At 38.5% G+C, this 27171-nt stretch overlaps 1 protein-coding gene across 1 annotated transcript in view; it reads right to left on the reverse strand.

Annotated features, from left to right (window-relative positions):
• Positions 1 to 266: 266 nt before the first annotated feature.
• Positions 267 to 27171, reverse strand: part of CTSS (cathepsin S) — a 29346-nt gene continuing 2441 nt past the window's right edge. Inside the window, exons 3-8 of the mRNA XM_007178002.3 lie at positions 25581 to 25703; positions 24606 to 24755; positions 22835 to 23062; positions 20875 to 21040; positions 19878 to 19980; positions 267 to 708 (exon numbers count right to left, since the gene is read on the reverse strand). Coding sequence (XP_007178064.1) covers positions 609 to 708; positions 19878 to 19980; positions 20875 to 21040; positions 22835 to 23062; positions 24606 to 24755; positions 25581 to 25703 — 870 coding nt within the window. The 3' untranslated portion in view covers positions 267 to 608. The remainder of the gene's footprint in view (positions 709 to 19877; positions 19981 to 20874; positions 21041 to 22834; positions 23063 to 24605; positions 24756 to 25580; positions 25704 to 27171) is intronic.

A 27171-nucleotide genomic window follows, 5' to 3' on the forward strand; every position in this document is an offset into this window, starting at 1 on the left:
GAAGAGGTCTATGGGTAGATTTGGCCACTTGGCATCACTCTCCTTTTGACCTCCAAGGAGGCTTTCTGCGCATGTGTAGTTGGGGAGGTCTCCTGACTTCAGGAATGAGAAATATGTGGTCTCTTATTTTCTATCTGGGCAGGGCCCAGCCTCCTCTCTCAATTGTCCTGTTATTCCCTTGTCAGAGTATCAGTCCACAAGGAAAGAACTCAAACCATTTGCCCCGGGGGCCCATCTGTCTCCTGCCTCATGTTAATGATACAAGGTTGAAAAGGCAGTTATTTATTAAGCATCTATATGCCATCGAGGTTCAGCAGGATATCAGGGGACTTAAAAGGACAAATAAAATAAGACAATGACAAACATGACAGATTATCTCAGGTTGACCAATTTTCATAGTTATATCTATAGTACATTATTAATTTACTTAGCAAACTTTTCCCCAAGATTTGCAAAGTTAAAAAAGTAGATGAATCAAACTATATTTTCTGTTAGTACAGTAAATATACATTGATCATGACACACATTTCTACTGGTTACAGCAGGTAAAAATAAATTGTGAGAAAGTGTTTCTTCTTTCTTGAATTGCTATAAAACAAAGAGGTCCTCTAGATTTCCGGGTAAGAGGGATAACTAGCAATCCCACAGTGATTTCCACTATTTCTTGCCATCCGTATATATCCTTGTTCACCAAAGTTGAGGCCCCAGCTTTAGAAAAAGAAGTAACACAAAATTACAAATGAATATAATCAAATCACATTATCAACTTTTTATCTCTTAGATTGCTTTTCTCCTAAAGAGATTATATATGAAAAGCTGTAAAATAAAGTTGGAACAAAATAATATAATAATTTCCCCAGGGCTTTTAGGCAATTTTCAAAGGATGGTTTGGTAGGTTTTAATGTTATATTAATGAATAGATTTAATACCTAAGGAAAACAATATAAGGTTCATCTTAAACCTTTAAGTCCTCCTATTTCTGCAGGGAAAGAGTTTTATTATCCTTTCCAAGACCCCATCTTTAAGTGTTTTTGCATAATAGGATCATAGGTGATGATTTCCTGTCAAACTTCAATTTCTTTAGAGAGTGTCAATTAAGAAAGATTTTTTATAGACCACTATGGAAAAGGCACAGGGCAGGGGAGTCTCAAAAAAGAGCAGCTCTCAAACACCTTTTTGACCTGGAAGTGGAGCTGAGATAAGGTAAGACTTGCTCATAGTTAAAGCTGTAAAAAATGGAATATGCTACCTTGGGAGAAGATGAGCTCCCTGGCACTGGAAGTGTTCAATTAGAGATTTACATAACTTGTCAGAGATGTTGCAGGGGAATTCATGGGTCAGATAAGGGTTAGAGGAGATCAATGGTTCCTCACTTTTTCATTTCATGGACTTTGAGAATTTCAAAAAATTTTGCAGATTGACATAAGGTTACCAGTTTTTAAGTTAGCAAGTACAGACATTAAAAAAAAAAACCCTTTATTATCACCATCAAATTGTAAAAGAAAGGACATTTTAACACCAAAAACAAAACTTAAGAGGACATAACCTCTAATTTAAGTATAGTCCTTTGAGACAAATAAATTTAGATCTATGAAAGATTTACCAAAATATTCTTTTTTCTCCCTTTTTCACATACTAGTGAAAAAATTGACAAAATTCTTGTAGAGAAATGACTTGTAAAGTCTTTTATGATTGTGAGATTTTATAATTGTAGGTGTACAAATAATTATGAGTCAGAATTCATATTCTGTATGAATTGTGCTATAACTAGTATACAAATAAAAGCATGAAATACTGTGTTTGTATTTAGAGAGCAGCAGGAAATTTAGTTGAAGGGAAAACTGAACATCTTTAGGGGAGTAGTGTGAAAAGAAGATAGAAAGTTGGTTTGGGGCCATATTGTGCAGAGCTTAGAACAGCAGACTGAGGAACTTGTTTAAGTCCATAGGCAGAGGGAAGCCATTGCAAACTTCTGCTCAGAACTCAAAGGAAGGTTGTGTTTTTGCATGCAGTGGAGAAACTAAGAAATGCTGGACTATTGGAAGAAGACAAGTGGCATAATTTAAAACAACTGTGCTTCAATAGGCCTTAAATGTTCTACGTATCAGCCATTCACTGGACTCTTCCGGTCTTATTTCTCTCTCTCTTGTACCATTTAACACAGTTGTCTACTCTCACCTCACTTCTCTCTTGGCGTTAAGACACTACTGTGTCCTGATTTTCTCTTCTCTCTCTGGTCACTCTTTCTTAAACTCTCTTATGGGCTCCTTCTTTATTTTTTTTTGGCCGCACCAAGCGTCTTACGGGATTGACCAGCAATTGAACCAGGGCCCTCAGCAGTGAAAGCGCCAAGTTCTAACCACTGGACCTCCAGGGAATTCCCTGGGCTCCTTTTTTGATTCCTTTCATTTATTGCCACTCCCCTGCTCAAAATCCTTTAATGCCTCACCAACACCTTGAGAAAAAAAATCCAAACTCCGCTGTCACCTCTCATCAATGGATGCAGTGCTTTTTTAGTATCCGGTTTGATAAGCAAAAGCGATAATAAATTCTGGCTAAGCTATTATTATTAATAGCAATAGCCACCACTTATTGAGCACTTACTCTGTGCTAAGCAGCTTAACATATATTATCTCATTTAATCATCATCCTGTGAGGTAGGTATTATCTTCTTTTTACTAAAGAGAAAAACTGGCAGAGGTAAAGTGGCTTGCCCAAAGTCACACAAACGGTTAATTGTGAATCAAGGGTTCAAATCTAGGGTTGTTTTATTCCAAAGCCTACTCTAACTTTTATACTATCTTCCTGTGAGAGAGGTAGTATGGGGAATGAAATTCAAACCAGAACATCCAGGATCTTATATAATTAGTATATTGCTATATCTTACTATATAGTTATTTCACTGCCTAAAAACAAGGTAAAAATTTTTAGATAAGCTGAGTTTAGACCTAAGTTCTGGTAATGAAAGTTGAATTGAGGCTCTTAGGAGTAGTAATATGAACTCAGTCAGTGAGAGCTAGGAGTCCCAGATCCCACTCAGTATCTGGACGAGATCAACTGTCCCAAACTTTGTAGATCCCAGACCTCTTTTTTGGCGGAGTACTGCTAACCCTCCTTTTAAAAATACAGCTGATTAAAAATCTCAAGCAAAATAAATATTTGAGGACAAATTCTTGTCTTCAGAACTGTTCAAGGTCAGTTCCAAATGCTCATTCCAGTCCTTACCAAGTTGTTTATTTTTATCAACTCTATAGCCCTTTCACTCAAACTGTTCAATTCTGGGCAAGTTTCTTAACTCTCTTAGTATCAGGAGTTTCCTATTCTGTGTTATGGGGATAAAATGCCTATCTCATAGATTACCTTAAAAATTAAATGAGAAAATGTATTTAAAGTGCTTGCTCAGTGTCTGTAGTAAATGCTCAACAAGTAGAGGTAGCTATTTTTGTTCTTATCCAAGTATAAGTCCATCTGATTTGACTCAAGTCCATCCCCTTTAAAAGTATGTAGTGTTTTTCTAGGGTGACCAACAGTTCCACTTTCCCTAGGATTGTCCTGGTTTTAAAAATAAAGTCCTATGGCCTGGGAAACCCCTTACTCAGTGACAAAGCAAGATGGTTTGTCCCCCTACCTTCTCCCTGCATATTATAGACTACTAACTTATTAGATATTCCTTCTAAAATATATGCCAATTTCCTTTGTAATAAATTGCAGCCTTGAACTTCCTAGGCTGTGCCAGACACTATTCTAGGCGTTAGGATTATGGAACTAAACAAGGTAGACAAAGTCTTTTTAAAGCCTATGCATTCTATATGGGAAACATATAATAAACAAAGAAATACATAATATGATATGATATGATATGATAAGTACTGTAAAGAAAAATAAAGGGTAAGGGGATACAGAGTGTTGGGAATCCGGGCTACATTTTTTTTTTTTAATTTATTTTATTTTTTGGCCATGCCGTGCGGCTTGCAGGATCTTAGTTCCCCAACCAGTGATCGAACCGGGGCCCAGCAGTGAAAGCGCAGAGTTCTAACCACTGGACCACTAGGGAAGTCCCATGGGCTACATTTTAGATGGTGTAGTCAGGGGATGCTTATCTGAAGAAATATTTGAGCAAAGAGCTAAGTAAACTGAAGGTGCAAGTGATACAAAAATCTGGGAAGAGAGCTGGGAATAAGCTTGGTGTGTCTGGGAAACAACAACAAGGCTAGTGTACCTAGATCTCAGTGAGAGAGGGGAAAGCAATTGGAGAGGTGGTTGGAGAGGCAGGCTGAAACCAGATAATGTCCCGCTTTTAACAGATGTGGGTCTTATTCTGAGTGTGAAGGAAAGCTATTAGAGGGTTTGGAGTAGGAGAGTAATAACATCTGCTTTCTGATTTAAAAAAGCTCATTCTGGCTACAGTGTAGAGGATTGACTATAGGCAAATAAGAGGGAAAGTGATTATCAGTTGGGAGATTTACTGCAATAGACAAAGAGAGATGGACAGTGGCTTGAACTAGAGTGGTAACAGTAGAGATATTGAGAAGTGATAAGGTTTGGGATAATTTAATGATGGTAGAAATGACAGGATTTGCTGATGGTTTAGATGTAGGGTATCATATGAAGAAAGAAGAGATGGCTCCAATGTTTTTTGGCCTGGGGTAAGTGCTGTTGGCATTTACTAAGATGGGGAAAATTGGGGCAGTAGCAGGGAGTCAAGAGTTCTATTTTGAACATGTTAAGTTAAAGAGACCTATAGACACACAGCTGGTAGACTGCTGGACGTGGAATCTGGAGCTCAGGGGAGAGATTAGGGCTAAAGATACAAAGATGAGAGTCATCAACACATACCTGGTGTTTAAAACCATGAGACTAAATGAGATTACTTAAGGAGTGAGCCTAGAGAGAGGGGGAACTGAGGCCTGGGGCAGTCTAATATTTATAAGCAAGAAGTAATAAAAGGAACTAAGGAACTCAGGAGACTGAGAAGTAGAGCAGGAAGAAAACCAGGAGAATGTGGTCCCCTGAAAGTCGAATAAAGAGTGTTTCAGAAAGGAGAGAGTAATTATATATCAAATGTTAAGAGGACAGGTAAGGTGAGACTTTGAAAACTGTTTAATGAGGCAAGATGGAAGTGAGTGGCAATCTCGGCAAGAGTGATTTCAGTGAAGTGGTGTAATAAATACCTGTTCTGAGTTATAAACCAATATGCACATTCTTAATCTCTTTTTTTTTCCAGTTATTTAATTTTTGGCTGCATTGGGTCTTCGCTGCTGCACGTGGGTTTTCTCTAGCTGCTGAGAGTGGGGGCTACTCTTGTTGTGGTGTGCAGGCTTCTCATTGCGGTGGCTGCTCTTGTTGTGGAGCAGTGGCTCTAGGCACGCGGGCTTCAGTAGTTGTGGCACACAGGCTTCAGTAGTTGTGGCTCGCAGGCTCTAGAGCGCAGGCTCAGTAGTTGTGGCGCACGGGCTTAGTGGCTCCGCGGCATGTGGGATCTTCCCGGACCAGGGCTCGAATCTGTGTCCCCTGCATTGGCAGGCAGATTCTTAACCACTGCGCCACCAGGGAAGCCCTCTTAATCTCTTTATAGAGAAATCTCTAAGGAAAACCACTAGGCTACAACTTTTTTCTTTTTACATCTTTTTTTCAGCCTTCGATTCCATGGAGAAGAGGCAGTATGTATGAATTTAATATAAATTCCTATAATGTTTAGTATAAAACGTTTACCCTAACTCTACTTTAAGATCAGGCTCAGGCTTCCCTGGTGGCACAGTGGTTAAGAATCCACCTGCCAGACTCTGGGAGGGCTCACACCAAGGAGTACTTCCCAGAACTTCTGCTGCCAGTGTCCTTGTCCCTGCAGTGAGCCACAGCCACCCCCTGCCTCTGCAGGAGAACCTCCAACACTAGTAGGCTACAGGGCGAGCAGAAGCAAGAAGAACTACAATCCTGCAGCCTGTGGAACAAAAACCACATTCACAGAAAGATAGACAAGATGAAAAGGCAGAGGGCTATGTACCAGACAAAGGAACAAGATAAAACCCCAGAAAAACAACTAAATGAAGTGGAGATAGGCAACCTTGCAGAAAAAGAATTCAGAATAATGATAGTGAAGATGATCCAGGACCTCAGAAAAAGAATGGAGGCAAAGATATAGAAGATGCAAGAAATGTTTAACAAAGATCTAGAAGAATTAAAGAACAAACAAACAGAGATGAACAACACAATAACTGAAATGAAAACTACACTAGAAGGAATCAATAGCAGAATAACTGAGGCAGAAGAACGGATAAGTGACCTGGAAGACAGAATGGTGGAATTCACTGCTGTGGAACAGAATAAAGAAAAAAGAATGAAAAGAAATGAAGACAGCCTAAGAGACCTCTGGAACAACATTAAACCCAACAACATTCACATTATAGGGGTCCCAGAAGGAGAAGAGAGAGAGAAAGGACCAGAGAAAATATTTGAAGAGATTATAGTCGAAAAATTCCCTAACATGGGAAAGGAAATAGCCACCCAAGTCCAGGAAGCGCAGCGAGTCCCATGCAGGATAAACCCAAGGAGAAACATGCTGAGACACATAGTAATCAAATTGGCAAAAATTAAAGACAAAGAAAAATTATTGAAAGCAGCAAGGGAAAAATGACAAATAACATACAAGGGAACTCCCATAAGGCTAACAGCTGATTTCTCAGCAGAAACTCTGCAAGCCAGAAGGGAGTGGCATGACATATTTAAAGTGATGAAAGGGAAGAACCTACAACCAAGATTACTCTACCCGGCAAGGATCTCATTCATATTTGATGGAGAAATCAAAAGTTTTACAGAGAAGCAAAAGCTGAAAGAATTCAGCACCACCAAACCAGCTCTACAACAAATGCTAAAGGAACTTCTCTAAGTGGGAAACACAAGAGAAGAAAAGGACCTACAAAAACAAACCCAAAACAATTAAGAAAATGGTCATAGGAACATACATATCGATAATTACCTTAAACGTGAATGGATTAAATGCTCCAACCAAAAGACACAGACTGGCTGAATGGATACAAAAACAAGACCCATATATATGTTGTCAACAAGAGACCCACTTCAGACCTAGGGACACATACAGACTGAAAGTGAGGGGATGGAAAAAGATATTCCATGCAAATGGAAATCAAAAGAAAGCTGGAGAAGCAATACTCATATCAGATGAAATAGACTTTAAAATAAAGAATGTTATAAGAGACAAGGAAGGACACTACATAATGATCAAGGGAACAATCCAAGAAGAAGACATAACAATGGTAAATATGAATGCACCCAACATAGGAGCACCTCAATACATAAGGCAACTGCTAACAGCTATAAAAGAGGAAATCAACAGTAACACAATAATAGTGGGGGACTTTAACACCTCACTTACACCAATGGACAGATCATCCAAAATGAAAATAAATAAGGAAACACAAGCTTTAAATGACACAATAGACCAGATAGATTTAATTGATATTTATAGGACATTCCATCCAAAAACAACAGGTTACACTTTCTTCTCAAGTGCACATGGAACATTCTCCAGGATAGATCACATCTTGGGTCACAAATCAAGCCTCAGTAAATTTAAGAAAATTGAGATCATATCAAGCATCTTTTCTGACCACAAGGCTATGAAATTAGAAATGAATTACAGGGGAAAAAACGTAAAAAACACAAACACATGGAGGCTAAACAATACGTTACTAAATAACCAAGAGGGGGGCTTCCCTGGTGGCTCAGTGGTTGAGAGTCTGCCTGCCAGTGCAGGGGACACGGGTTCGAGCCCTGGTCTGGGAGGATCCCACATGCCGCGGAGCAACAGGGCCCGTGAGCCACAATTGCTGAGCCTGCGCGTCTGGAGCCTGTGCTCTGCAGCAAGGGAGGCCGCGATGGTGGGAGGCTCGCGCACCGCGGTGGGGGGTGGTCCCCGCTTGCCGCAACTGGAGAAAGCCCTCGCACAGAAACGAAGACTCAACACAGTCATAAATAAATAAATAAATAAATAAAAGAACGTGAATTTCTTTAAAAAAAAAAAAAAGAAGCTCATACTTAAAAAAAAAAAAATAACCAAGAGATCACTGAAGAAATCAAACAGGAAATCAAAAAATACCTAGAGACAACTGACAATGAAAACACGACAATCCAAAACCTATGGGATGCAGCAAAAGCAGTTCTAAGAGGAAAATTTACAGCCAAACAAGCCTACCTCAAGAAACAAGAAAAACTCAAATAAACAATCCAACCTTACACCTAAAGGAACGAGAGAAAGAAGAACAAACAAAACCCAAAGTTAGCAGAAGGAAAGAAATCATAAAGATCACGGCAGAAATAAATGAAATAGAAACAAAGAAAACAATAGCAAAGATCAATAAAACTAAAAGCTGGTTCTTTGAGAAGATAAACAAAATTGATAAACCATTAGCCAGACTCATCAAGAAAAAGAGGGAGAGGACTCAAATCAATAAAATTAGAAATGAAAAAGGAGAAGTTACAACAGACACTGCAGAAATACAAAGCATCCTAAGAGACTACTACAAGCAACTCTATGCCAATAAAATGGACAACCTGGAAGAAATGGACAAATTCTTAGAAAGGTATAACCTTCCAAGACTGAACCAGGAAGAAACAGAAAATATGAACAGACCAATCACAAGTAATGAAATTGAAACTGTGATTAAAAATCTTCCAACAAAGAAAAGTCCAGGACCAGATGGCTTCACAGGTGAATTCTATCAAACATTTAGAGAAGAGCTAACACCCATCCTTCTCAAACTCTTCCCAAAAATTGCAGAGGAAGGCACACTCCCAAACTCATTCTATGAGGCCACCATCACCCTGATACCAAAAGCAGACAAAGATACTACAAAAAAAGAAAATTATAGACCAATATCACTGATGAATATAGATGCAAAAATCCTCAACAAAATACTAGCAAACAGAATCCAACAACACATTAAAAGGATCATACACCATGATCAAGTGGGATTTATCCCAGGATTCAAGGCTTCTTCAATATATGCAAATCAATCAATGTGATACATCATATTAACAAATTGAAGAATAAAAACCATATGATCGGGCTTCCCTGGTGGCGCAGTGGTTGGGAGTCTGCCTGCTAATGCAGGGGACGCGGGTTCGAGCCCTGGTCTGGGAGGATCCCACATGCCACGGAGCGGCTGGGCCCGTGAGCCACAACTACTGAGCCTGCGCGTCTGGAGCCTGTGCCCCGCAACGGGAGGGGCCGCGATGGTGAAAGGCCCGCGCACCGCGATGAAGAGCGGTCCCCGCACCGCAATGAAGAGTGGCCCCCACTTGCCGTAACCGGAGAAAGCCCTCACACGAACCGAAGACCCAACACAGCCAAAAATAAATAAATAAATAAATAAAGTAGCTATAAAATGTAGCCTTTAAAAAAAAAAAAAAAAAAACCATATGATCATCTCAATAGATGCAGAAAAAGCTTTTGACAAAATTCAACACCCATTTATGAAAAAAACTCTCCAGAAAGTGGGCATAGAGGGAACCTACCTCAACATAATAAAGGCCATATACAACAAACCCACAGCAAACATCATTCTCAATGGTGAAAAACTGAAAGCATTTCCTCTAAGATCAGGAACAACACAAGGATGTCCACTCTCACCACTATTATTCAACATAGTTTTGGAAGTCCTAGCCACGGCAATCAGAGAAGAAAAAGAAATAAAAGGAATACAAATTGGAAAAGAAGAAGTAAACCTGTCACTGTTTGCAGATGACATGATACTGTACGTAGAGAATCCTAAAGATGCCACCAGAAAATTACTAGAGCTAATCAATGAATTTGGTAAAGTTGCAGGATACAAAATTAATGCACAGAAATCTCTTGCATTCCTATACACTAATGATGCAAAATCTGAAAGAGAAATTAAGGAAACAATCCCATTTACCATTGCAACAAAAAGAATAAAATACCTAGGAATAAACCTACCTAGGGAGACAAAAGACCTGTATGCAGAAAACTATAAGACACTGATGAAAGAAATTAAAGATGATACCAACAGATGGAGAGATATACCATGTTCTTGGATTGGAAGAATCAACATTGTGAAAATGAGTATACTCCCCAAAGCAATCTACACATTCAATGCAATCCCTATCAAATTACCAATGGCATTTTTTACGGAACTAGAACAAAAAATCTTAAAATTTGTATGGAGACACAAAAGACCCCGAATAGCCAAAGCAGTCTTGAGGGAAAAAAACGGAGCTGGAGGAATCAGACTCCCTGACTTCAGACTATACTACAAAGCTACAGTAATCAAGACAATATGGTACTGGCAAAAAAGCAGAAACATAGATCAATGGAACAAGACAGAAAGCCCAGAGATAAACCTACGCACCTATGGTCAACTAATCTATGACAAAGGAGGCAAGGATATACGATGGAGAAAAGACAGTCTCTTCAATAAGTGGTGCTAGGAAAACTGGACAGCTACATGTAAAAGAATGAAATTAGGACACTCCCTAACACCATACACACAAAAAAACTCAAAATGGATTAGATTCCTAAATGTAAGACGGGACACTATAAAACTCTTAGAGGAAAACATAGGAAGAACACTCTTTGACATAAATCACAGCAAGATCTTTTTTGATCCACCTCCTAGAGTAATGGAAATAAAAACAAAAATAAACAAATGGGACCTCATGAAACTTAAAAGCTTTTGCACAGCAAAGGAAACTATAAACAAGACGAAAAGACAACCCTCAGAATGGGAGAAAATATTTGCAAATGAATCAATGGACAAAGGATTAATCTCCAAAATATATAAACTGTGCATGCAGCTCAATATTAAAAAAACAAACTACCCAATCCAAAAATGGGCAGAAGAGCTAAATAGACATTTCTCCAAAGAAGACATACAGATGGCCAAGAAGCACTTGAAAAGCTGCTCAACATCACTAATTATTAGAGAAATGCAAATCAAAACAACAATGAGGTATCACCTCACGCCAGTTAGAATGGGCATCATCAGAAAATCTACAAACAACAAATGCTGGAGAGGGTGTGGAGAAAAGGGAACCCTCTTGCACTGTTGGTGGGAATGTAAATTGATACAGCCACTATGGAGAACAGTATGGAGGTTCCTTAAAAAACTAAAAATAGAATTACCATGTGATCCAGCAATCCCACTACTGGGCATATACCCAGAGAAAACCATAATTCAAAAAGACACATGCACCCCAATGTTCATTGCAGCACTATTTACAATAGCCAGGTCATGGAAGCAACCTAAATGCCCATCAACAGATGAATGGATACAGAAGATGTGGTACATATATACAATGGAATATTACTCAGCCATAAAAAGGAATGAAATTGGGTCATTTGTTGAGACGTGGATGGATCTAGAGACTGTCATACAGAGTGAAGTAAGTCAGAAAGAGAAAAACAAATACCGTATATTAACGCATGTTTGTGGAACCTAGAAAAATGGTACAGATGAACTTGTTTGCAGGGCAGAAGTTGAGACACAGATGTAGAGAACAAACGTATGGACACCAAGGGGGGAAAGCGGCGGTGGGTGGGGGTGGTGGTGTGATGAATTGGGCAATTGGGATTGACATGTATACACTGATGCGTATAAAACTGATGACTAATAAGAACCTGCTGTATAAAAAAATAAATTAAATTAAATTTAAAAATAAAAAAAAAATAGAATCCATCTGCCAATGCAGGGGACACAGGTTCCAGCCCTGGTCTGGGAAGATCCCACATGCCGCCGAGCAACTAAGCCTGTGTGCCACAACTACTGAGCCTGCGCTCTAGAGCCCGTGAACCACAACTGCTGAGCCCACATGCCGGAACTACTGAAGCCCGCTCGCCTAGAGCCCGTGTTCCGCAACAAGAGAAGCCACCGCAATGAGAAGCCCGCTCACTGCAACGAAGAATAGCCCCCGCTTGCCACAACTAGAGAAAAGCCTGCGTGCAGCAACAAAGACCCAACGCAGCCAAAAAAAAAAAATCAGGCTCTCTTGAGAGATCATTCAACAGTTTTCAGTGAAGGAAAATGGAATATGTTCTTTCTTCTAACTTATATATATATATATATATATATATATATATATATATATATTAAATATGGCACTTGGCAAATTGAAATTTTTTTAAATTAATTAATTAATTTATTTTTGGCTGTGTTGGGTCCTCGTTTCTGTGTGAGGGCCCTCTCCAGCTGTGGCAAGTGGGGGCCACTCCTCATCGCGGTGCACGGGCCTCTCACTATGGTGGCCGCTCTTGTTGCAGAGCACAGGCTCCAGACGCGCAGGCTCAGTAATTGTGGCACACGGGCCTAGTTGCTCCGCGGCATGTGGGATCTTCCCAGACCAGGGCTCGAACCCGTGTCCCCTGCATTGGCAGGCAGATTCTCAACCACTGTGCCACCAGGGAAGCCCCCTAACTTATATTTTAATAACTTAATGCCACTTATGGATGAAGAAGAGTCATTTCTGTACCCACCCCCAACCCAATCCATCAACTTACTGCATGACCTAGAGGCCCATCTATTTTGCAACTGTTTATTTTAGAGAGTTCACCAGATATTGCTTAAAGGGGTCCTGGGTGCTTACTTAGTTTTTTGGTGTGTGTGTTTTCATGCATGGGTGTGTATGTGTGTGTGCATGCATGCGGGTGTGTGTGTGTGTGTGTGTTTAAGGTTCTAATGGGCACATAGTTAACATCTTTAATATGTTTTCCTCAGGCCAAAGTTGTCTCATGCCCAGTAACTGTGGAGCCTTCATTACTCATTGATCTGTATGTTAAATTAAACTCCTCCCTTTTTTTTGCAAAGACAATCTTGGCCCATCTTGTGGGCAGTCCCTTAGACTGGGGTGGCCTTCTGACCAAGTTTAGGCTCCTAGACTTTTCTAAGTACATAGCCGTTGTATCTCTAGCTCAGCTAGCTTTCTAAATTTATAGATCTGCCCATCATTGGCAACATAGACTATCCAAATACTTAAGGATCTTCTAGATAGTTTAACCTCAAAATCTCTACTGCCTAATATTTAGGGAGATGTCCCTGAAAAATATGTAGTTCATCATTCCTCACTTAGATGCTCTAGTTTTATTCCTGAATTAAGTCAAACCATCAGAGTGTTGTATAATAAGGTATTTTGCATTATTTTGGTCCCCATAAAATAATTTTTACTCAGTTATGCTTGGTATTAAATCATTTGCCTATATGCTAGACATTCTGAAAGCATTCTGTAAAACTTCTAGCTGCATTTACGGTTGGGATGTTACTAAGGGCATAGTTTTCTGCATTAGATTGTATTCTCTTTATAGAGCTTCAAAGGAGGAATAATAATAGAAATAATAACTATGATTTATTGGACATATTATGTGCCAGACACTATGTGCTAAGTGTTTTACATACATTATCTTGTTAAATCCTTATAGTAATCTTGAAACTATTATTCCCATTTTACAAATGGGAAAATTGAAAGTTAAAGATATTAAATAACCTGCCTAAGGTCACATGGACAGTTAAGGAGCTAGGATTCTAAGCAAGTTCTGCTTGGCTTCAAAGTAAATGCTTTTACTTGCTATGCTATACTGTATTATAAAAAGAAGCTAAATACCCATGTACAGAAAGGTAGAAAAATTCAGGGACATTGGATCAGTGTTATATATATACCAAGAAGCTTAAGCATAAACAAAAGGAAGATAAAAAAGAAGAGGCCAAATAGAGGAAGACTCCACATTCTTTTACTTAAGGTTAACTTGGTAGTACTGGAATGGCATAGAATCTAACCTTTTAAGAGATCATTAAGAACAAGTTTGATAATATAAGAGGGTTTTGCTTGAGTCAACCTCTGTGGAGCCTGGAATTCATGAACATATCCAATTTGTCCTTGCTGGGATTTAGTGCCAGAATCGCTGTCGTCATTCATAATTTGTTCCCTTCCTATCTCACATCTCTCTCTAACAGGCTTCTTATACTACTACCTTTATAAAAGAATATGCAGTTCCCTTAACTCATTTACTTTCTCTCAGTTCTAGACTTTGGCACATTTACCTTCCTCTGTTCTGATTGCCCTTTTTCGTCTGGTTATTTCTTTCTCATCCTTCAAGATTCAGTCAAATAATCTGGCTAAAAGGCCCTCCCAGACTCCCCAGGCTATGCCAGGTACTCTTATTCTGTGCTTGCACTGCAACGGATGCATACCTCCATCTTAACATTTATTACATTCTATTGTGATGGTCTGTACATGCACACACGTTTCCTTGACTCTACGTATTAAACTATGAGTATGTTGAAGGATGATAGGAAGGCTGTATTTTTCATTGCCTAGCACTGTGCTTGGCACACGGTAGGTACTAATATATGTTTGTTGAATCAATGTATGAACAAAGATGCAAAAATGAACAAGAGACTGTTCTACCTTTGAGGAGTTTATATTTTAGTGAATGGAACATGATTTATAGAAATAGCTATAACAGAAGGTACAATTTGTTAAATGCTATAATAGAATTTATAAAGCATTGCTAAAGCTTAAAAGTTAGAGAAACAATTCTGAGTAAATGAATGGGGTATGGAAGAGATAGCATTTGAGGTAGGTGTTTTTTGAAGAATGAATAGGATTTTAATGATTTTTTAAGGTTTTTTTTTTCATTTTAAAAGTAATAAGTGGTTTATTAAAGACAATTTTGAAAATACGTATAGGCAGACAAAGACAACCTATTTTTTTTTCTTTTTTTGCTGTGCCACGGGGCAGGTGGGATCCTAGATTAGATTTTTTTTTTTTTTTTGGGCCAAGCTGTGGCATGTGGGATCTTAGTTCCCTGACCAGGGATCAAACCCATGCCCCCTGCAGTGGAAGTGCAGAGTCTTAACCACTGGACTGACATGGAGGTCCCAAAGACAACCATTATTAACATTTGGTATAATTCCTTCTGGTCCTTTAGTATAACATATATCAGAGAAATGGTGTATACTATTTTAAACTTAATACTTATACTGTATATAAATGTTGTATTTATATGTATTTTTTCATTTAAACATATATTCCAAGTATTTTATTAGGTTATTAATAATGGTCTGAATAAATATAATTTCTGACACATGGACTGATTATGTCATAATTTATTTAACACTATTTCTATTGTTAGGCATTTTTGTTTGCTTACTAGTTTTCACTATTAAAGGAGAAGAATGCTACAATTTACATAAGTCAGGTGTGAAGTTTGCCCCAAATTTAGGATTATTTTCTTCATATAGATTCCAAGAAATGGAAATAATTGGATGAAGAATATGAACAGTTAAAAAGTTCCTGATTCATATTATCAAACTGCTTTCAAGAAGGATTGTAAAACTTTACTCTTCCACCAGAATGTATAAGGGTGCCCATTTCACCACAGACAGTGGGGTTTCTGTAGGCAGCAATGGGCTTTAAGGGCATTTCAGAAAGATGAAACGGCACAAGTAACAAATTAGAAATAGCTAAGTAGGGCTTCCCTGGTGGTGCAATGCCTGTCAATGCAGGGGACACGGGTTCGAGCCCTGGTCTGGGAAGATCCCACATGCCTTGGAGCAACTAAGCCCGTGCACCACAACTACTGAGCCTGCGCTCTAGAGCCCACGAGCCACAACTACTGAGCCCTTGTGCCACAACTACTGAAGCCTGCACCTAGAGCCCATGCTCCTCAACAAGAGAAGCCACCGCAATAAGCCCGTGCACCACAACGAAGAGTAGCCCCCGCTCGCCGCAACTAGAGAAAGCCCGTGCACAGCAACGAAGACCCAATGCAGCCAAAAATTAATTAATTAAATAAAGAAAATATCATTAGAAAAAATAGAAGAGAAAAGAAATAGCTAAGTGTCTCTAAACTTAAAGAATGATGAGAAAGTAGTTTGCTGTGGCCAGAGTGTGAGTATGGGTACATGAGAATATAGTGGAAGAAAAGTGTAAAAGGCTATGTTGGAAGCTACCTAGTGGAGACCCTTGAATGCCTGGCCAGGAGTTTGGACTTTATTTTGACGAAAATGGTAGACTGTTTAGAATTTTGACCTTGGGTTTGGATGATACATATTTTAAGAAGATACTTCCATAGCTGGGTGAGAAGAGAATCTGAATTAATGTCATTAGGAATGGAAAAGAGAAAATACATATAAAGTATGATGCAGAGGCTTAAAGGACAGGGCTGTGTGGGTTTAGGGAGAGAAGGAAGAGCCCAAGATGATACCAAGGCCTTGATGATCTGAAGATGATGATGTATTACTCAAAACAGAGAATAATTTTCCCTTGAACTTACTCTGAAATCATTTTCATGGATGGGGGATATAGGGCAAATTGGGATAGGGAGAGGGGGAATTTGATTTTAGATTTGTTGAGTGAGAGAGAGAGAGAATGTGTGTGTGTGTGTGTGTGTGTGTGTGTGTGTGTGTGTGTATGTGCTGTAAGTGGAAGTAGGGCAGGTGGGTGGGGAATTTTGATTTTTAAAGTAGAGCTAAAGTTGGAAGTTGGACATAGAAGTCTGCTGCTTAGTAGAAAGGTAATTTTTAGAAATTGTGAACTGGGTATCATGCACATAATGGCGATACATGAAGCTCAAGGATCAGAGGAGTTTGCTTTGGCATGGCTAGAGCTAGAGTGTAAGGGACAGGTGGAAGAAAATAACCTAAGAAATGAGGCTAAAGCTGATATAGCAGAACAAGCCAGGAAAGTGATATGTGATAGATGTCATAGAACTAAATGCAATAGAGAGTTTATAAAGCAGAGAAGTCTCTCACATTTCTGTGCCATTGCATATCCTTTTTGGGTCATTGGGCAACTTACTTCCCTCCTCCAACACGTGAGCAGTTCCATTCATCTGAAAACTTGGTGCAAGTAGTGCCTTCTCTCTGGAGCTTTAGGCAGTTAGGCATCTCCTCTATGGCCCCATAGCCATTTAGACATATTATACCATGATGTCTTGTATTTTATTGCTTAAAAATATATCTAATTCCCAAGTGGACTTTGAGCCCTTACAGGATAGGATGATTTCTCATTAATTTTTGTATTTCCAAGGCCTAGATAATGTCTGTCACATTGTAGATGCCTAGAAAATGCTTGTTAAATTAGTAAGTGCTAAGAAGATGTTTTGAATTAAAACCCCAAAAGATATATAATCTTCAAGAAGAAACTTCAATAGAGAAGAGGATTTACAATACCTACTGTAGGGAGTAAACAAGATATATATATAAGTGAAAGTATTGCTCCATTTAAAAAAGTTATCACCGGTCTAGACCCAAGCTGATCAGTACCATGAACGGGTTATAAATGAACCAAGATATTAAACACCTCAACTACTTTCCCAATGGGCCATGCAAATATCATCATCTTTGTGGGCCACAACATGAAAAAGATAGGAAAGTAACTTTTTGTTTGTTTATTTATGATTTGTAGACTAGGTACTTCCAGTAAAGATTTGAGGGGGGTTATGGGTTGAATTGTGTCCCTTCCAAATTAATATGTTGGAACCCTAACTCCCAATACTTCAGAATGTGACCTTATTTGGAAATAGAAGCATTGCAGATATAATTAGCCAAGAACAGGTCATTAGGGTGGGCCCTAATCCAATATGACTGGTCTTATAAAAAGAGAACATTGGACAGAAATACACATGCACACAGGGAGAATGTCATGTGGAAATGAAGGCAGAGATCAGGTGATGCTTCTACAAGCCAAGGAAAACCAAAGATTGCCAGCAAAACTTCAGAAGCTAGAGGAAAGTGACAGCCCTTCTGACTTCTAGCCTCTAGAACTGTGAGACAATAAATTTCTGTTGTTTAAGCCACTCAGTTTGTGATACTTTGTTATGGGAGCCCTGGAAAACTAATACAAGGAGAAACTTCAGACACGTTTAAGTCTCAACTCTTCATATTTCCTCTTTTTTTCCCTCTGAAAGCTACATTACTTTTGTTTGTGGGTTTTATGGATGTCAGCTAATTCATGTGTTGAGGGGCTGTTAGGTGCCACATACTGTGCTGAGGATTCAAAGACAAAACATAATCTCTGCCCCAAAGGCACATACAGAACATTGGAGTGATAGTTAGGTGAACATACAATTTAAATATAATGTGTAAAATATTCCAGTATGCATAGGATATTTTAGGAGCATAGAAAAAAAGACATTTTGCCTAGCCCAAGAATTTAGGGAAAACTTTCTGGTATAGATAATGCCTGAGCTGGTTTTGAAGGGAAAGGAGGAATAAACCAAGTGAGGAGAAAGGATGTTTCAGGCAGAGGGGCCAGCATAACCAAGATATGAAGATATTAAAGGTAAAATGATATGTATGGGAACTATAACTGTGTATGTCTCCATATAACTAGAATGAAAAATGTGAGACAAGTGCCAGGAATTGGGGCTGGCAAGGCAGGTAGGGACCAGACAGAGCGACTCATCGTTTCTACTAGGGAACATTCATCTCACAATGAATGGTACTAAGTATAAGAGGTATAAGCCCAGACTTATATTTTAGACAAACCAGATTGGAAGCAGTATAAAAGACAGATTTAAGAGTAAAGGAGACCTGGGTATATATCCAAAAAAAAAAACAAAAACACTAATTCAAAAAGATACATGCACCCGAATGTTCATAGCAGCATTATTTATAACAGCCAAGACATGGAAACAACCTAAGTGTCCATCAACAGATGAATGGATAAAGAAGATGTGGTATATATATAATGGAATACCACTCAGCCATAAAAAAGAATGAAAATTTTGCCATTTGCAGCAACGTAGATGGACTTGGAGGACATTATGCTAAATGAAATAAGGCAGACAGAAAAATAAATACTGTATGATATTGCTTATATGTAGAATCTAAAAAATACAATAAACCAGTGAGTATAACATAAAAGAAGCAGACTCACAGATATAGAGAACAAAGTAGTGGTTACCAGTGGCAGGGTGGGGGAGTGGGCGGTACTAAGTATTGGGTGTAAGATAGATAGGCTCAAGGGTGTATTGTACAAGCCAGGGAATATAGCCAATATTTTGTAATAACTGTAAATGGAAAGTAACCTTTAAAAATTGTATAAAATAATTAAAAAAAATTTTTAATTAAAAAAGAAAAAGAAAGAGTAAAGGAAACCAGTTAGATGGCTACAGGGAGAGTCCAGGCAAGAGATGTCTCAACTAGAACAATAATAGAAGAAATGGAGAGGGGGCAGAATCAAGGACAGATATGAGGTAAAATTAGTTCAACTTGTTGCTTGATTGGGTCTGGAGGATCTAAGACAAATCCATAGTATCTAATTGGGTAACTATGTTGTGTGGTGTTGCCTTTTAGTGAGATGGGAAGTCCTGAGAAGGAACGAAATGGTAGGGAGGGTACTGGGTTCCCTGGACATACTGAATTTGGAGAAACTAAGATATGTGGAAGTGCACATGTCCAGATAAATAAGTATGAAGTTCAGGGCAGAGGTCAGAGCTAGAGCTAGAGATTTGAAAGCCATCAGCATATAGTTAGAGCTGAAATCATAAGAATGGAATGATTGTATCCAAGAAAGATGTAGAATAAGAAGAGTAATGGGCAGAGGATGGGGCCCTGAAGGAAAGACCAACGACTGGGGGCTAAGCAGAGGAATGGGTATTCATAAAGGAGACCAACAAGGAATGATCAGAGAAGTATTGTAGAAGATAAATCATGAAAACCAAGTGCTGACCGCAGAATAGGAAGTGAAGAATTCTGAGTAATTTAAAATGTCACTTTATAAGAAGCTATAAATATTCACCATTTTCAATATCATGATGATCATCATCATAATCACAAGAAAGCATTGGTTGAGGCTCCCTCAAATTCCTGATTTTATTTAAATATACATTAAAGTGTGAGTACCTGTTTTTCACAAGCCAGTAGTCTCTCCCGTTAAGGTTACCATAGCCAATCACCAGTACACCATGATTCACAGCCTGAGTACACAAGGGGTCATAGTAGACACCTGAGAATAAAATATGGGTAGAGCAAAAGAGTAAGTGATGTGTGGCAATGAAGAACATTTGAAAATGCTATTTTATTAGACTGTTTTGGGTATATGTCAGGAACATATACTCTCACATTTAAACTATTTAGAGTTCATGATTCTTTGCCATCAATGCTGTATTTGTCAGGGATTTTTGTTGTTGTTGTTGTTTTGTTTGTTTGTTTGTTTAGCCAAGTTTGGCATCAGTCTAATCACAGTTCCCTCAGAAATCTTCTTTGATGAACTGCCACCTTTTTCTAATTACTTTTTAACTTATATTGTTGTATTTCTATGTATATATTCCTAAATTGTTTGTTCTATACATTTTCATCCTTTACTAAATTAAATGATCTTTAAGGTGAGGTTTAAAAAAAAAAAAAAAGATGATAACCTTCTAGTTTGTCTAATACAATGCTCTACCCTTAGTGGGCGCCCTCCTTGTACACTACTGTGTTGCACCTACACTCCACAGCGGCTACAGCAGCTAGGAGCTCAGGCTCTGGAGTCAGGCAGCACAGTTTCTAATTCCAGCTGACCACTTGCAGACTGTATGACTTTAGGCAAGTTAACATAAGACTTAGTTTTTTCATCAGTTTTTTCATCTGTAAAATAGGGCTATTGTAAGGATTAAATGAGATAATGCACAGAAAGAATTTAGCATAGTACCTGGCCTGTACTCTTAATAAATTTTGACAACTGTTACTTTACTAATTAGAACTGGGTATAAAAATATGTATATGAAATGATATGAGGCGGAGGATTCCGTTTAACCTAATCTAAGCATCCAGAGGCATAGTAATGGGGAAGAAGAATATTCTTTCTTATGGTGCAAGGGCAGTATAAAGCACGAGGATAACATGTCTGGATTTTTACCACTTCTGTAGAGGAAGAAAGAAGAATGTCTTGCATCTATAGCAACAGACACAGGTCCTTTGTTGGCCACAGCTTCTTTTAAGGCATCTTCACTGCCGAAGGGAAGTTCAATATACCTTGAACACGTGGCAGCTCGATTTTTTGCGTCATACTGGCACTTTTCCTCCTGTGGAAAAGGATAAATCAGATAAAGAAGTATACTTCAATTTCCTTTATAAATCGACAGTATCCTAAGTCTGGATTTCAAATATGCTTTCTTTCCTCATTTAGTCTTTTCAAGTGTCTAAGGCTCCTTCTTCCTTTTAAAGAAAGAAAAATAAAATCTTCCAAACCCTAATAGTTCTATGTTTCACCAATAACACAGGAAATACAGAACCGTTCTATTGCTTTAAATTGTATACATCTTCATATGTGCAAATTTGCCAGGGTAATGTCTCTCAGACTCTAAGGTGGATTGTTAGGGGCATACTACATCAAGACTCGAGACTAGAGCTTTAAGATCTTTTTGATGGTATAATACCTGCAAGATGATCTGCAGTTTAGGGACTTCCCTGGTGGCACAGTGGTTAAGAATCCGCCTGTCAGTGCAGGACACGGGTTTAATCCCTGGTCCAGGAAGATCCCACATGCCGTGGAGCAACTAAGCCCATGAGCCACAACTACTGAGTCCGCGAGCTGCAACTACTGAAGCCCGTGCATCTAGAGCCCGTGCTCTGCAACAAGAGAAGCCACTGCAACGAGAAGCCCGCGCACCGCAATGAAGAGTAGCCCCCGCTCACCGCAACTAGAGAAAGCCCACACAGCAAATAAATAAATAAATAAATAACATAATTTTTTAAAATGCCATAACAAGTCTCAAAACAAAAATCTAAATATAACAAATTTGAATCAAAACATAATAAACCAGTCTTAAAAAAAAATGATCTGCAGTTTAAATATTGGTTTAAAAACACCATATTTCAAGTGAGAAAGGGGAGTTTACAAATTCATGTTTGTTGTATATACAACTATGTTTTTAAAATGCTTAAAAGGAAAAAGAACTTGAAAGAAATAAACCAAAAAAATAGCGGTTAAGGTAAGAAGTTTTTGAATGATTTTTTTATCTTTTCTAAATTTTCTGTCATATGGACAGAAAAGTGTGATGAACCTGTGAGGAGGAGGAGAGCATTATTTAGCTTTTTAGTAGGTAGAAGAAAGATGGTTGCTGATCTGAGAATAAGGTTGAGGATAGGAGGTTGTGGGACAAAAAAGTTTAAATACCAGGCAGATATACAGAAAGAATTTTAAGGAAGGTTTGCTGAAAATCTTTTTTTTAATAATTAATTTATTTTTATTATTATTATTTTTGGCTGCGTTGGGTCTTCATTGCTGCACGTGGGCTTTCTCTAGTTGCGGCGAGCGGGGGCTACTCTTTGTTGCAGTGCATGGGCTTCTCATTGCGGTGGCTTCTTTTGTTGCAGAGCATGGGCTCTAGGAGCATGGGCTTCAGTAGTTGTGGCGTGCAGGCTCAGTAGTTGTGGCTCGCAGGCTCCAGAGCATAGGCTCAGTCGTTGTGGTGCACGGGCTTAGTTGCTCTGCGGCACGTGGGATCTTCCTGGACCAGGGCTCGAACCCATGTACCCTGCTTTGGCAGGCGGATTCTCAACCACTGGACCATGGAAGTCCTTGAAAATCTATTTTTAATCATGAACTCTGCTTGCTTGTTTAAAAATCATTGTGCCACTGATAAATTAAGTAGGCTGCTGCATAAGAAAGAGAACTCTTGAGAATTTAAGAATTCTTGATGGAGGTTCATTCTCTCTCTCTCTCTCTCTCTCTCTCATACAGACACACACACACACACACACACACCAAGCAGCACTGCTTCTCAAGCAATTGGCTTGGTGATAAGTTTAGTACAGTGAGTTGGAGGGATAGCATGAGGTCAAGGGGCAGCACAAAAAGTTTGCTTGTGGCACACCGTGGCTTTGTAGGGATAGGAAGCTTCTGAATCGATGCCGTTGTTATCAATGATATATTGGAAAGCCTCTGTCATGAAGCCACCATTGCAGCCTTTATTCCCATATTTTTCATTTGAGCAATCCACCAGGTTCTGTGCACTCAGAGACACCAGCTTTCCTGTTTTCAGCTTCACTTGTGCTTCCAGGGCTCCCACAGCACTGAAAGCCCAACAAGCACCACAGGAGCCCTAAAACAGAGACAAAGTCACAAGGGCAACCACAGAGTCAGTAAGGATGACTTCCATAACACAAACTGGGCAACTCTCAACATGTCAGCACTTTCAGCAGTTCCAGGAAGAGCTCCCCCCACTACAGTTTCCTCTTCCCTTAGGCCATGGCAATGAAGACTAAATACTTGATTGTTCTCTGGGCAAGGTCTGACCTTAATAAATATTTACGAATGGCTGAGCTCAGAGCATAATTGCCATGTTCAAATATATTAAGAGACAGTACTTACTGAGCATGTACCAAATCCCAGCTATTTTCACCCCATAGTAAGGGAGATAAATGCTAATAGTAAAGTGATTTTTGAGAGGAACTGGGATGATTCCCTTGACCTAAAATACTCTTCCTCCTGCCAAATAATGCCTGAAACATGAGGTTAGCATTTTTCAGACATTTTTAGCTATAGAATTTTTTTGGTCATAAGATATTTTACAGGGAAGCATAAACAAACAGAAAAACACAAAGTTGCTTTAGTTTAAAAAGGTACAGAGTGTTCTAAGCCACATCATAATTGTTCTCTCTCTCTCCACCTCATCCCACTCTGCTCTCTAGTGTAAGGAAGCAAATTCAATTTGCTTTTGGTCAAAGCAAAATCACCCCCTAAAATGCAAGCACCCAGAGAAAGGATCTCATTAAATTATTTATAGTTAACACTTAGATATGTAGTTTATTGGGTCTTCTTATACTTTTGTTTTAGGGAAGCTCCAGTAAGAAACCCAAAACTAGTTGAAAGAAAAATATCTAGGTGGAAAAGAATAAGAGATTAGCAGTATCATTCACTTCTTAACTTTTCTATTCTTCTTTGGTCACAAGCCGGGGCAGCTGCTCAGGACACTGATTCTTTTCCCTTATCCTGACCTCTAAGGTGATACATGTGTTTTATCCTTAGTTATCCCTAACTAATTTAGGATTTCGTAGCTTTCTTTCTTTTTTTTTTTTTACAAGCAAATTAAAGGAAATACAAAAACATAGGAACAAATTTATAAAGTCCATATTTCTTATTCTAACAACGTAAGCCTAGTCATGAATTAACTTGACCACTACAATTTACAGGCCACTCTTAGCTCTAGTTTTTCCTCTCCTTCAACCCTGAAATTCATAAGTGAGATGGAGGAATAAACTTCCTGATCAAAATTCTCTCACACACATGACACTATTTCTCAAGTAATTGGCTTGGTGGAGGGTCCAGTGCAGTTGATGGATAGCATGAACACCAAAGGTCTGTCTTAAAGACCTATTTGCTTAATTCACAGTTTTTTGCTTAGTCTAATATTGATGGCTGTAACCTTTGATGTTCTCAGCACTGTGGGGAATACAAAAAGTATCATATGTGGTCCTGGCCCTTCAGGAGCTCACAATGTAGTTGGGAAGACAAGAATAGCAAACAAACTTAGAAAGGAACCTAAGGGACTATGAGATTCACTGCCAGATTACATAGCTAGACTCAGTATTTAAGGAAGAGAGATCTCAATCTGGGGTACAGAGGCCTGGGATGACAATACTCACCTGGTATTTCACTTCAGTAACACACCCCTTCTCTCTCCAGTCCAGAGAATCAGGCAATTTCTGATTAGGGTTTGACTTGAAAGTGACATTTCTCTGCCATTGGCTGGGAACTCTCAGGGAACTCATCAAAGTTATCACTTCTTCACTGGTCTACAAAGATATATACATAGCTCCTTTTACTTATACCCTTCTTTTCAATATCCTGATATCCGTAACTGTGAATATATTTAACAACTGAGAGAAACAAGTGGTAGCTGTGACTAACATAGGTAACTATCTGGTAGGTGAATTATCTGGGTCTCTTTAGTCTTACACTTTGCCATTAGCATCCCGGTTAGGCATTGGGAAGGAGGAGAAGAAAATGATAAAAACTAGGTTACAGAGAGGCAGAGTTTTGGTTCAAAGCAAGGCAGAATTTTATAAAAGGGTTGTCTAAAAAGTGGACTAAACTGGTTTTCCTTGTGAGAAAGAATTATAAAAGAGATTCCTGCATTTAATCTACTTAGGGTGTTCCCTTCCAAGGGGTACTATGACTCTTAATTTTGGCCACAGTGAAAAAGTCTTGTAGGGTAGAACAGAATCTAATAACTAATGGGAGATTATTTGTGATATTAAATACCCACACTCCCCCATTAAGAAAGCAGGTGGACCATATTAAATTATCAATTCAGACTTACATAACTATGGTAACTTATTCTAAAATATTTTGAGTAGCCTTTAGGCAATGCTTTCTAGAATTAATAAAAATAAAAGTAACAGTGGTCTACTCCTTTAAAGAAGGGATTTGTTAAGGAAAGTGATCACAGTAGGACCAAACAAGGAATCTGTACAAATTCTTATGTCCTTAAATTCTGTTTTCTAATTTTATACACATACAGAAAACACTCCTTTGTTGTTTACCTTCAAATTGCCTTTGGGGAGACAGAAATCCTATTTACCCAGAGATGAAAATAGGATTATTTATAATTTACCTACCATGTCTCCCAGGTGGTTCATGCCTAGATCATATGAATGCATTCCCATTGAATGCTCCAGATTGTGAAGCATCACAGTTTTTAGATTCTTTTCCCAGATGAGACGCCGTGCTACTTCCTCATTCTAAAATATAAGGAAAAAGAACATAGTAATACTGAACCCTTCAAAAATGTGTTCAATAATGAAAATAAACATATTATGAAGCATCCTATTAAGTGTGGATCTGTTTGGGAGCATGCAAATAAATGAATATATCCAATATAACTGGTAAAATTGCACACTAATCTTAACTCTTCCTCTTAATTGCTCTGATGGTGATTAATATCATTTTAGATATACACAATGAACTTCCTCAATTTGCTAGAAAGTTTTTTTTAGAAATTGCAGTTTGTTGAAGTATATCCTTTGTAAGTGGTAAACTCACTTAATCATTATAGGCCTTTTTAAAATATTTTCTTTTTTACCCTCACTCTTGAAAAATAGTTTAGCTGATTATAAATTTCTAGCTCTTTCTATTCAGTTATTTGAAGATATTTCTCCATTGTCTTCTGATATCTATTATTGCAGATTAGAGGTCTGTTGTCAATCTAATTGTTGTAATGTTTTTCACTTTGGTAACTTTTGCGATGTCCTTTCTCTTTGATGTTTTGCAGCTTCATTACATGTTTGTGGGTGTGGGTTTCTTTATTTTCCTCTCCTGGGTACTTTTTTTTTTTTTTTTTCCCCCTGGGTACTTTTAATTGGAAAGCACTTTTGACTGGAGGACTCAGGAACATTTTTTTTCATATAGGGAAAATTTTCAACCAGTATCTCTTCAAGTATTGCTTCTACACCATTCCATGAGATGGAGGCACAAACTCTCTTTCATCTCTTTACCTGCATTTTCAGTTTCTCCTTTTTAGTTTTGTGTGCTGCCTTCTTGATGAAAGCCTCAGTACTATCTTTCAGATTGCTGATTCTATCCAGCTCTTTCTAGTCTGGAGTTTATCCCTTTTATTGAGTTCTTATTTCAATGACTATATTCTTTCATTTCTGAGATTTCTAATTGGATTTCTAATACATTTCACAATTTCTTGTTCATTCATGCAGATGTTATTCCATTATACATAGTTTTAAAAATAATTTTGGTCCTATTATCCTAATTTTATCCAGAGTGAATTCATATTCAGACTGTTGATTTTGTTGCCCTCCAGGAACTTCATTTACATAGAATGCAATGTACATGGTGCCTCCTAGAATCGCTGACCCTCACCTCCACCCCCAAAGCCGGAATTTACGACAAGCTGTAGCCCAATGAGCAGTCAGCAATAACTCTTTTCTGCCTCATTTCATTGAGTATTAGAACCCAGGCCTAGGCCCTGGTTCAAGGTAGTAAGTCTGGATGCAGTCCCTCTGTCTTGGAGCAAGATTTTACTGTTACCCCAGTAACGGACATGTACAGATATACTTCCAAACCACTAGAGGGAAAAAATGAAATAAAGAAAAAAATAAATCTAATGAAGTATAGAAAAGAAAAAAAAGAAGAGAACTTTGAGATACATTTTAATGGTAGGATACTAATCAAAAGTCATTTTCATTCCTCCTGATGGAC

This window comes from Balaenoptera acutorostrata, chromosome 1 (genome assembly GCF_949987535.1).
Source record: "Balaenoptera acutorostrata chromosome 1, mBalAcu1.1, whole genome shotgun sequence".
Lineage (NCBI taxonomy): Eukaryota > Metazoa > Chordata > Mammalia > Artiodactyla > Balaenopteridae > Balaenoptera > Balaenoptera acutorostrata.